The 12,232-nt window shown below is 44.7% G+C and overlaps 1 protein-coding gene across 1 annotated transcript in view; it reads right to left on the bottom strand.

Moving 5' to 3' along the window:
- Positions 1–10,930, bottom strand: part of LOC126176494 (endothelial lipase-like) — a 32,538-nt gene extending 21,608 nt beyond the window's left edge. The window contains exon 1 of the mRNA XM_049923649.1: positions 10,791–10,930. Coding sequence (XP_049779606.1) covers positions 10,791–10,930 — 140 coding nt within the window. The remainder of the gene's footprint in view (positions 1–10,790) is intronic.
- Positions 10,931–12,232: the final 1,302 nt, after the last annotated feature.

Raw genomic sequence — 12,232 nt, 5'->3', positions numbered from 1 at the left:
GCTGTCTGTCCGTTACCAACAACAATGAATGAATTGGGACATAGCATAACAGCAGCTGGAAGCTGTAACACAGACCTGCTCGCTGCAGCGTGGGAACAATTTGAATACCGCATTGACATATACCGTACATCTCAGGGGGGACATATTGAACGTCTTTGAGAATGTATGAAAAAAAAAACTTCTTGAGTTTCCCGTTCATCAAAACACAAAATTCGTTGTATATCTTTATTAATTTCAGTAATATAGACGTGCCAAGTAGAATGATTCGTTTTGATACTCCCTGGATTTAACGTTACTATTTTCAGAAATGCACTAGACACATTAATAGTTCAGTTAAATACACATTTTACTGGAATGAGTGCAGTCCGTCATGGCGGATAACGCAGTGCGCCTGTGTAAAATACGTGATAAAAAGTGTTTGTGTTGTTGCAAAAAAGAAGAAAAGCCAAGAAAAAACAAGGAGAGGAGAATGCCTGCTGCAGCATCCAAACTGCTGTCGAGAGTGTACTACTGTAGTAACTGAAGATCCATGTAATTTGCCGGAAATACGGAAGCGTCCGATCTAACCCGTCGGCTTTGACCCATGACGTCACAAATATAGCGGAAACGACAATTCCAATATGGCGGATATAGAAACGTTGCATACGTATCACAAAGATGAAAACACATAGAAAAAGGGAAATACGGAAGCGTCCGATCTAACCCGTCGGCTTTGACCCATGACGTCACAAATATAGCGGAAACGACAATTCCAATATGGCGGATATAGAAACGTTGGAAATACGGAAGCGTCCGATCTAACCCGTCGGCTTTGACCCATGACGTCACAAATATAGCGGAAACGACAATTCCAATATGGCGGATATAGAAACGTTGCATACGTATCACAAAGACGAAAACACATAGAAAAAGAACACACACAAAGGTTTCATTTATCGGGGATGGAAATAAAAACATCTTCGAGATCGACATAGTGTAACTGATCAAACAGTGAGAAAAAAATAACATATTCGTGGTGCGGTCAAAAAACGAGGAAAAAATTTTTCATTAAAAAATTTTTTTCTCTCGATATATTAAAAATTTTTTATTGGGGAAGGAAATAAATAATATCTTCGAGATCAAAAAGTGAGAAAAAATAATGTCGAAAACTTTGTCCCCCTAAACTTGATAAGTGCCGTAAATTCTGGGGGGAGATCACGTGTCATGGTCTAGGTTGTGCAACAAAAGCATATCGTACAGCGCAATCTCGACTTCATAGTTGCTGAAGCTTTCACATTGTATTTGGCGGATTTTGTAGTTATGCTTGCTTATTTCGCAAATATGCAGTTTCAGTGCTACAGTGCATTAAAGATATATGCAAGAGATGCTCTTTTTTTCTCGGTTTGTTGTACTGCGGTGCCTGAATGGGCGACACCGACATACATAAATTCTATCCTTATTTTCTAATATTGCTACAACAAGCAGTGGAAGTACAATGGATTATTTTTCTCATACCATCGAAATAAACACGTGCAGTGTTGCTACTAACCTGAGATTGCTGTTGAAAGTGTAACAATCAAAGCAATAACTTTCATCTTGTCATTGCTTGTCCTATACCTTACTATCGGAAACATATACAAAGGACTCTTTATCATTCAACTGTTCATGCTGCTGACTGGAAGAGAGCAGGATCGTTTATTATCTCTGTCAACAACATCGTTCATAGTTCATTATCAATAATTTGATTGCTAAGATCCGTTAAACTTTGTTTAATTCCTTCCTGTATAGATTGTTATTTTTATTACCAGAAATCGAATCGTTGAGAGGACAGTTGAGGGAGCTACCTGCTTCATGTGGAAAGTCGTATGCAACGTTTATTATAGAACAGTTGACATCTGAGTTGTCTATATGTTCTGAAATAAGTTTCTGACACCTTTGATGAAATTTCTTATTGTACTTTCAGTAGGAAATCAGAGCAAATTATGTCTGCTAAAGATATACTGAGGATCGTGGGGAAGTGCTCACGACGTTTACTTAAAAGCAGCAACTGGGTAGAAGGCACTTTCATTAACAAATTTCGAAATAAAGAGGGTCAGTTCCCTGTAAATCTAAATGTTGTAACACTCGATTTTGAAGAATGCCATTACATTTGTCTGACACGTGGTTTCTATGCAACACTACTCAAGTACTATTAAACAACACCATAACAGTGCTTTTTTTTTTTTTTTTTTTTTACTGGACTTGTAGTCCGGGGTGATAGGTTACAATACAGCATCACCGGTCTATTGCGGTCTAACTGTGTTGGTGAGGGGTGATAGGTTATAATACAGCATCACCGAACAAAAATCTGAACAGTGACTGAAAGAAAACCACACTCACACACAGGCCACATCTGTCTACTAAGAGAGTAACAGAGGTGATCCCCAAAGATACTGTCCTATCTCAGTGAGGTCCATCAGTCGTAGAATCCTGGAGCATATTCTGAGCTCAGACATAAAGAAGTATTTCGAACAGAACGAGTAGCAGTGATTACGAAAACATCGATGCAGCTAAACCCAACTTGCGCTTTTCTCACGTGATATCCTGAAAGTCACGGATAAGCAGTCATGTGGCGGAGTACATCTTGAGTTCCGGAAAGCGTTTGACAGCAACGATTATTAACAACAGTGCGGTTATATGGGTTATCAAATAAAACTTGCGATCAGGCTGGGGATTTTTTGGTGGGGAAGACGCAGCGTGTTACCTTGGATGTAGAGTTGTCAACATTAGTGGAAGTAACGTTGATGTAGGGTTTGGTATGCACGAAGACGAGCAGTAGTAACTTTCGCCGTGTTCGGGTGGTCATTATCTTGTTGAAATGTAAGCCCAAGATGGCTTGTAGAATATCGTCGAAGTATCACTGTGCTGTAAGGGTGTCGCAGATGACAACCAAACGGATCCTGCTATGAAACGAAAAAACACCCCAGGCCATCACTCACGATTGTTGGGTCGTATGTCGGGCGACAGGTTGCTATCCTATCGCTGCCTAGGAAGTCTCCAGACACATCTTCGCTGGTTATGGGGGCTCAGTTAGAAGTAGGACTCAATATTGAAGACAATTTCTACTCCAGTCAATAAGATTCCAGTCCGAAGACATGTCTGGAGACTCCCAGGTAGTGGTGGAATATCAATCTAGCTGTCGTTTGCCTCACGGCCCGACAACCAGTATAGATAGTCTGGGCTGTCATTTCATTTCATAGCAGGGCCATTTTGGTTGTCATGTGGCACCATTACAGCACAGCGGTACATTGATGGTATTCTACTCCCCGTTTTGTTGCCCTTCATGGCAAGCCATCCTAGGCTTATATTTCAGCAAGATAATGTCTGCCCGCGAGAGTTTGTGCTGCATGTTTTCGTGCTTGCCAAGTCCTATCTTGGTCAGCAAGGTCGCCGCATCTCTCCCCAACTAAGACCATTTGGAGCATTATGGTCAGGGCTCTCCAAGCAGTTCGGGCTTTTGACAATTTAATGCCTCAATTCGAAAGAATTTGGCACAATATCCTGAAGGAGGTCTGCCAGAAAATGCATCAGTCAGTGCCAAGCCGAATAACTGCTTGTATAGTGGACAGAAGTGGACTAAAGCTTTATTAACTTGCTCAGTTTGTGAAGCTCTTTCTCTTAAATAAGTCATTCACTTTTTCTGAAATTGTCATGGGGGATATGAAATGAGATTTTCACACAGTCATAGTTCAGGCCTGTAGAATTCATTGGTGAGATACGGATAAAATGCAGTCAGTCTACAAAGGAAATTGCTTACAAATCAAATGTGCGTCCCATCTTAGAATGTTACTGAAGTTTGTGGGGCTCATACCAAGTACGGCTAACAGGGGGCACAGAACGTCTTCAAAGAAGAGCGGCACGGGAAGTAGGAGATCTGTTTAACTCATGAGAGAGGGTGATGGAAATTTTGAAAAACTTGTAATGGCATATTCTTGAAGAAAGGAGCAAATTATCTCACGAATGCTTAGTTAGAAAGTTTCTTGAATAAGTATGGAATATAGCATCTAGAGTTATCTTTCAACCTCCAACGTATCGTTCCAGTAGAAATCGTGAAGACGAAATTAGAATTGCGATCTCAAGTTTTCCCGGAGTATTTCCAATTTGAACAGTTCTCGGGTATCCGACCGGGTAGCGTCGTAATTTCTCCACAACATTTCGGCAGACGTACACGCTCCCATTTTCAGGTGTTTCCTGACGAATGCTGTGCTGTTCCTCTCGGAGCCTTCAACTTAGTCAGGCTTGGAACCCTGCACTCAGCCTGGAGAGAAAGATGCGGTCCCAGAGATCGAGGACCGCCCCCGACGGCGGCAGCAGGGAGACTGCAGACCCCAGTTCAGACCCAGGCGCCGCTTCCCCCACCACCTGCAGTAGCCACCGCGCCGGCCGCACCGAAGACACCAGGAGAGGAACGGTGGAGGGGGTAACGGCTAGTATATATAGGGCGCCGAGAGGAACAGGACAACATTCGTCAGGAACCACCTGAAGATGGCAACGTGTACGTCTGCCGAAATAATGTGGAGAAATTATGACGCTACCCGGTCGGATACCCGAGAACTGTTCAAATTGAAATTAGAATTATTACAGGATGCACAGATGTCTTTAATCAGTCATTTTTTTCCGCGCTCCATACACGATTGGAACTGAAAGAAATCCTACTTCAGGATATCCTAGATCGGGTACCTTCCTGTGCCCGCACTTCGCAATGGTATACACAGTAAACATACAGATTCAGATGTAGATTTTCTTATGTCACAATACTTAATAATAAAAAAAAGGTTCAGGCGTGTGTGAAATCTTATGGGACTTAACTGCTAACATCATCAGTCCCTAAGGTTACACACTACTTAACCTAAATTATCCTAAGGACAAACACACACACCCATCCCCGAGGGAGGACCAGCCGCACAGTCCATGACTGCAGCGCCCTAGACCGCTCCGCTAATCCCGCGCGGCAATACTTAATCCAAGTAAATCCCCCGCCCCCCTCCCCCCCACACACCCTTGATCTAAAGTATATGGACACACATATGTAGCGAGTAAAGAAAAAGGACTTTAAGATGCAGCACCTTTCCAAAAATATAGCTAGTTTTATAAAGACAAGTCAATGTACACAATTGCGAATATCAAGTGAAGCGAATTAAAAATAGTTTCTTGCACCTTTTTGTGAGAGTTCTTTTCCACCTTTTCCCTTTTATTCCAAGCTTAAGCACCTTTCCTGCTATTTTTATCTGCGTTTATAATAGATTAGACAGATTTTTTCTTTTCTTGAATAGATTTTAAGATTTTGTTTAATGAGTAGTCAACAATGGTCAACAAATATTAAAATACAATAAATGGAAAACATCAGCAATTATTTTTACCCCCCCCCCCCCCACAACCATGGCCAACATCAGCAACAATACTCAATTTCACTAACAGTGGTCGACCTGCAGCTGTGAACTCAAATAAAATTTAAACAATGATGCTGTAACGGTTGAAACCTAAATTAATTTAGTGTTGGCATGAATCTAACGGTTTCTGTCGATCACCTGTTACTGTCTTGGCCGTGTTAGTGTTTTACCAGTATGGATATTTCGCTGCAAAATCTTGCCTAAGGTTAATAAGGAGAAGTTGTGGGCAATTTCAGAACAATTCAAGAGTCAGTTTATCGAAACTGTAGGCATCATTCTGCGGTGTGCCATGTACAAAGTAAATATTACAATCGGTGACAAGCTTCAAAGAAACAGAATAAAAGAGCTCACCCTGAATAACAAACATTTAAAGAATATTTAACTTTGCAAGTCGATACCTAAGCAATCTGCACGGATACACACCTTCGCTTCAAGATTTGAAAAGCAACCGTCATTGAACGAGTTTAGTGCGGATCTAGCTATGGAAATAGTCCACTCAAGAATTCCAATCCAAAAAGTAAACAATCCTGCATTAAAATAATTTCTTGATAAGTTCATACAAAGGTCAGTAATGGATGATAGCACTCGAAGAAAAAGTTGCATACAGATAATTTATGAGACCGTTTCAGAGACAATAAAATAGGGGGTCGGCAAATATGAAGTGGGATTCGTTTTAGATGAAAGTACTCATAAGTAGCAAATATGTATTTTGAATGAGTTGGTTTTCTCCATTATCTTTTCAATGGGTAAAACTTACGCTTTTTAAAATGTACCACATCCACTAGACAAATGCTGCACGATGAAGCAGTCATTGAACGACTCATGTATGAACCTGTGGACAAGGGGCATACAATACGAAAAATTCAGGCTTGTGGTGACTGATCAAGCATGCTACATGCTTTCGGCTTTGGAACAACTGAAGAGCATGTACCTCAACCTAAACTATGTGACATATGTTGCACGTGGTCTACATCGCGTTTGCGAAAGTATCAGAGAGAATTAGGGCAGGGTAAATGATTTCATTGGCTACTCTGAAGAAGATTCTGGTACAGGATCCCAGCCGTCAAGTTTTATATCATGAAATGACAGGGTTCCATCTTCCACAGTTTCCTTTCATCACAAGATGGAATACTTGGATAAAATGCGCAGTTTTCTTGTGCGAAAACTTTGGTAAAATCAGACACTTCATATGTGCCCTAGAGTCAATGGACGCAGCATCCATCAAGCAGGCCGAACAGATAGCCAACAACATAGACCTAGAGTTGGAACGTTTTGCAGTGTATGGCTACAGATATTTGCCTGATGTGATTCAGAGTTTGTAAGAAAAAGGTGAGGAGAAAGAGGAAAAAGGGAGGAAGTTGATGATCGCTAGGAATATCCTTGATGGGTTTGCTAAAGATAAATTGCAATCAAATTGAAGAGCAATCTAGATGTGGAAACCTTTGCAACTTTGAACCTCCTTTAAGGATGCTGGCAAGATATGCAGTGTAAACGTAAAGGAAGGACCACTACTAAACCAAAACCAGACCGATCCCAGGTACTGACGAACAGAGTCCATCTCGCATCGTGGTGGGTGGTTGTAAAAACACACGCGAAATCAACAGAAAGATCATTTGTGGGTGCCAAAGTATCACCACCAGTCTTGTTAAGACAATGACTGTGCACTGGGAGCTAAGAAGAATGGGGTACAATCATCAAGCAATTCTGGGTAAGTGGCACATTTCTGTAGTATGTCAATCAACGCTCGAGGTAGAGAAAAAAGAAACGCCATTGGACAGTGAATGACAAGAAACGAGTGATTTGGAGTGGTGAGTCACACTATACCTTGAGTGGCAATATATATATATATATATATATATATATATATATATATATATACTCCTGGAAATGGAAAAAAGAACACATTGACACCGGTGTGTCAGACCCACCATACTTGCTCCGGACACTACGAGAGGGCTGTACAAGCAATGATCACACGCACGGCACAGCGGACACACCAGGAACCGCGGTGTTGGCCGTCGAATGGCGCTAGCTGCGCAGCATTTGTGCACCGCCGCCGTCAGTGTCAGCCAGTTTGCCGTGGCATGCGGAGCTCCATCGCAGTCTTTAACACTGGTAGCATGCCGCGACAGCGTGGACGTGAACCGTATGTGCAGTTGACGGACTTTGAGCGAGGGCGTATAGTGGGCATGCGGGAGGCCGGGTGGACGTACCGCCGAATTGCTCAACACGTGGGGCGTGAGGTCTCCACAGTACATCGATGTTGTCGCCAGTGGTCGGCGGAAGGTGCACGTGCCCGTAGACCTGGGACCGGACCGCAGCGACGCACGGATGCACGCCAAGACCGTAGGATCCTACGCAGTGCCGTAGGGGACCGCACCGCCACTTCCCAGCAAATTAGGGACACTGTTGCTCCTGGGGTATCGGCGAGGACCATTCGCATTCGTCTCCACGAAGCTGGGCTACGGTCCCGCACACCGTTAGGCCGTCTTCCGCTCACGCCCCAACATCGTGCAGCCCGCCTCCAGTGGTGTCGCGACAGGCGTGAATGGAGGGACGAATGGAGACGTGTCGTCTTCAGCGATGAGAATCGCTTCTGCCTTGGTGCCAATGATGGTCGTATGCGTGTTTGGCGCCGTGCAAGTGAGCGCCACAATCAGGACTGCATACGACCGAGGCACACAGGGCCAACACCCGGCATCATGGTGTGGGGAGCGATCTCCTACACTGGCTGTACACCACTGGTGATCGTCGAGGGGACACTGAATAGTGCACGGTACATCCAAACCGTCATCGAACCCATCGTTCTACCATTCCTAGACCGGCAAGGGAACTTGCTGTTCCAACAGGACAATGCACGTCCGCATGTATCCCGTGCCACCCAACGTGCTCTAGAAGGTGTAAGTCAACTACCCTGGCCAGCAAGATCTCCGGATCTGTCCCCCATTGAGCATGTTTGGGACTGGATGAAGCGTCGTCTCACGCGGTCTGCACGTCCAGCACGAACGCTGGTCCAACTGAGGCGCCAGGTGGAAATGGCATGGCAAGCCGTTCCACAGGACTACATCCAGCATCTCTACGATCGTCTCCATGGGAGAATAGCAGCCTGCATTGCTGCGAAAGGTGGATATACACTGTACTAGTGCCGACATTGTGCATGCTCTGTTGCCTGTGTCTATGTGCGTGTGGTTCTGTCAGTGTGATCATGTGATGTATCTGACCCCAGGAATGTGTCAATAAAGTTTCCCCTTCCTGGGACAATGAATTCACGGTGTTCTTATTTCAATTTCCAGGAGTATATATACATATTGTTAAGATAGTCGTTTAATGTACGGTGAAAGTTACTGCACAGTTACATTTACTAATGGCTAGTGCTTTCCGTTGTCCTTGAATGAGAATATTAATTACAAGAGTACCACTATTGAGCGCACGAAAACAAATGTTGCACAGTTGATTTTGCTATCCATGAGCCTCTTGGTTTAAAAAAACGTGAACACTTATCACTCCCAAAAAACACAATGAATCACGGCACAAAAGGTTCAACTTATTTTAACTGTTTACTCACTACTACCATTAACCCTCTTTGAGAAAATCAGCACAGTATTCAGTGACCTGGTGAGAAGCGCTGCATCTTAAAAACTTAAACAACAACACCAATAAAAGGACGTCGGGAAAGAAACAATTTTATAAGTCTAAAACACTAATAAGCCGCAATAGTTTGTAACCGCAATGGTTCGTAATCCCATCTTAGCACTCTTTAACTACGGGCAAGAACGGAATAACGGAAATGTCATTTAGTGTAATGGCTCATTACGCACCACTGATAACCAGTTGCCACACTATTCAAATATTCGGAGCACGGTTCGTCCAGACCTATATGCTGGTGCACTCGTAGGTGGACAAGAAGGAATTGACAGACAGGCAGACAGACACACACGCACACACACACACACACACACACACACACACACACACACATTTGCTCGATAGCGCCCAGGCACAACACTGTCGGCGACAATCCACGTGTGTTCCTTCCCCGTATACCGAACAGCAAGCTGCTCTCCACTCGTTACCCTGTCCTGTCTGCTGACTTCACGTTACGTCGCTCCACTGGCGTCTTCCTCCGAAGCTGCACTCTCTCCGCCCAGTGCATGCGCTGGTCCCTTAATTACCTCACTCGCACACAAGATGAACTTCCGTCATGGAACCTGGAACTCAGAACTGGGGAAAGATATCGATGCAGTGGCGTTAGATCCCAGAATGAGGGCGAAAGACTGGGGTGAAGCTGCCTTGTGCTGGCCACAAGCAGAACAGCTGTGCGCCATTGCCTCCACGTCTTTGCTTATTCCTGGCCAGTAGGCATGCCATCTCGCAACGGTCTTCACCCACGACATACCCCAATGTCCACGATGGAGGAGTTACTGAACATGAGGGTGCAGGGTAGGTGGCATGGCGACACGATGAGTATCAACTTCCACGTCAAGCAGGAGAACATCGAAGACGACGGACAAACAGTGGGAGAGACGAGCGCAGTAGCCCTACTCTGTATCATCCATACCGTTCGGTTCCGTAGGTCAGCCTCGGTAGTGACATCATTTTCGATTTGGTAGCCGAAGTTGCTATTCTGTATGCTACTGAGGCCTGTTAACGATTGGTGCAGCTGACGATTACTCGTCTGCTGTACCTGGAGGTGTTGAGGTGTCGGTAAGGCCGTTCGTTCGGTTCGTTGTGTTTTTATCGCGGAGGCCTGTTATTTTAGAAATACTGAGTGATTTTTTGTTTTGGATTTAGTGATTAGGTTCTACAGAGGAATCACTGCGACACATCCGAGAGGAAAGTAAGTTCATAAATATTATTATGCATGCATTTCAGCCGAGAATCAAGGAAGTGGACATGGGACCCGTGCTACTGTTAAGAAGAGGGCAAGAGCGGCGTAGGTGGGCAATGCTGCTCGACGAAATGCGGCGCCATGGATTTCGTAAGGTACTGTGTGGATAAGATGAACTCCTTTTAAATGCCCGAAAGCAACTTCGCGGTGAGGTACAGACTGAGCAGGAAGGTGGCCCATAATATGTATGGTGAACTGCGGTGGCACAAGAGAGACCATCGAAGAGCTACAGCCATTTCTTTTCACCTGAAGGTACATTTGTTTAGCTTCCTGAAATGACGAAATCACTTGAACAGTTCTTATCAGTCACCTAATGTAATGGTCACTTTTGTTCTTTTAGGTTTTGACAACTCTTAAATTCCTGGGACATGGGACTGATCAAAATGGCTTACGGGGTGACAGTTCAGATGCTATGAGTCAAACAAGCATCACAAAGTGCATTGACGAAGCTTTGAGGGCGAAACCATTTTAGTGGTACTAGGATGGGAACATACTTTCTCACTTTCTTCTGTAATTTCCACTGGTATTTTATACGACCAATACCGCTCAGTGCACATTTCTCGAAAACAATAATGGGCTTAGCTTGTCTGGTAGTCGTGTCAACTGTCCTCTTCAGGTGTGGGATGCTCCGCATGCTACAACGCGCCCTCCTGTGTGCACAGTCATTGGATGAGCATGGTCACAGCTGTGCTCATGTGTCTTTGATTGGCTGGCCCAAGCAGAAACAGCAACACGGAACGGACCCACTTACGTTCCTTGGGAGCTGGACCCACTCACTACCGACAGTTTAAAAAGTAGCACAGAGGCTCGGTGCGCTCATCTAGCGAACCCGTCGGCTGAACCTCCGAACAACACAGAAAAGGACTGCACGCCCAGATCTCAGAATCGACACACTGTAAAAAAGGCTCATGTCTGCAGTAACGTGAGCGTCCTTAATAGGACACCCATCCAAGGCGTTCCGTTGTTCCTAGCCAATGTGAAAACTGAAAATTTCCTGTTCATCAAATGCCAGGTCAAGCCCCAAGGGCAGATGAGAAAGGATATCTGCATTTGCGCATTGTTCTGTGGGCGTGGTATAAATGCAGCAGCTGAGGAAGAGAGCCCAACGCTGGAGGCCTTGTGCACTCCGCTCCAGAAGGTGGGGCTGAATGGAGATATTAGCAGCTAGTGGTATCTGTGAGTAGTTTTTTGCGAGAGTGTCAGTGTATTTGATGCATAGGTCATTGGCTACTCCATATTGTCTTTGTTCTTAAACGCCAATATGCAACAATGCCATAGGCAGAAGCAGCCCTTGAGCCCTGCAACATGCTACTTAGTAAAGATTGTGTAGGTGGTCAGGATGCGTAGTGCCCGTGAGAATTAGGTCGTCTAGACATTTAGAACAAGAAGAAATGGACACGGTTAACTGTTCCAAAGCTATCTGAAAAATCACCGGAGTGGAAGAGGTTTCAAAGGGCAAGCACCTGTATTAGCATAAGCAAAAGGGTGTGCTGATGACCATACAGCGTTGCGATTCCTCATCCAGGGGTTTCTGAAAACATGCATCAGCAAGGTATATCTTACAGAAACATTCACCTCCAACAAGCTTCGTGAGGAGGATCTCCTGATTGTGAGATGAGCTAGTTTTCCACTTGTGCTTTGACATTGATCGTCGATTTAAAATCTCCACATAGCCTAAGAAACTCATTGGGTTTCTTGACCACCACCGAGAGTGTGGTCCAAGCACTAGTTTTGGCAGGCTAGGTTACCCCAGCTGTGTGGAGGCGATCGAATTATTGCTTAACGGCCGCCCATAAAGAGACAGGGAGAGGTCGTACGTAGCAGAAACGGGGCACAGCATCCAAATATAAGGAGATATGGCCTGGAAATCCATGGTGCGACCCAGACCGACTTCAAACAGAGGCGCGAGGGCGGTTCAAATGTCGTCGAGCTCGTG

This window comes from Schistocerca cancellata, chromosome 3 (genome assembly GCF_023864275.1).
Source record: "Schistocerca cancellata isolate TAMUIC-IGC-003103 chromosome 3, iqSchCanc2.1, whole genome shotgun sequence".
Lineage (NCBI taxonomy): Eukaryota > Metazoa > Arthropoda > Insecta > Orthoptera > Acrididae > Schistocerca > Schistocerca cancellata.
This window is presented reverse-complemented; position numbering and strand designations above follow the sequence as displayed.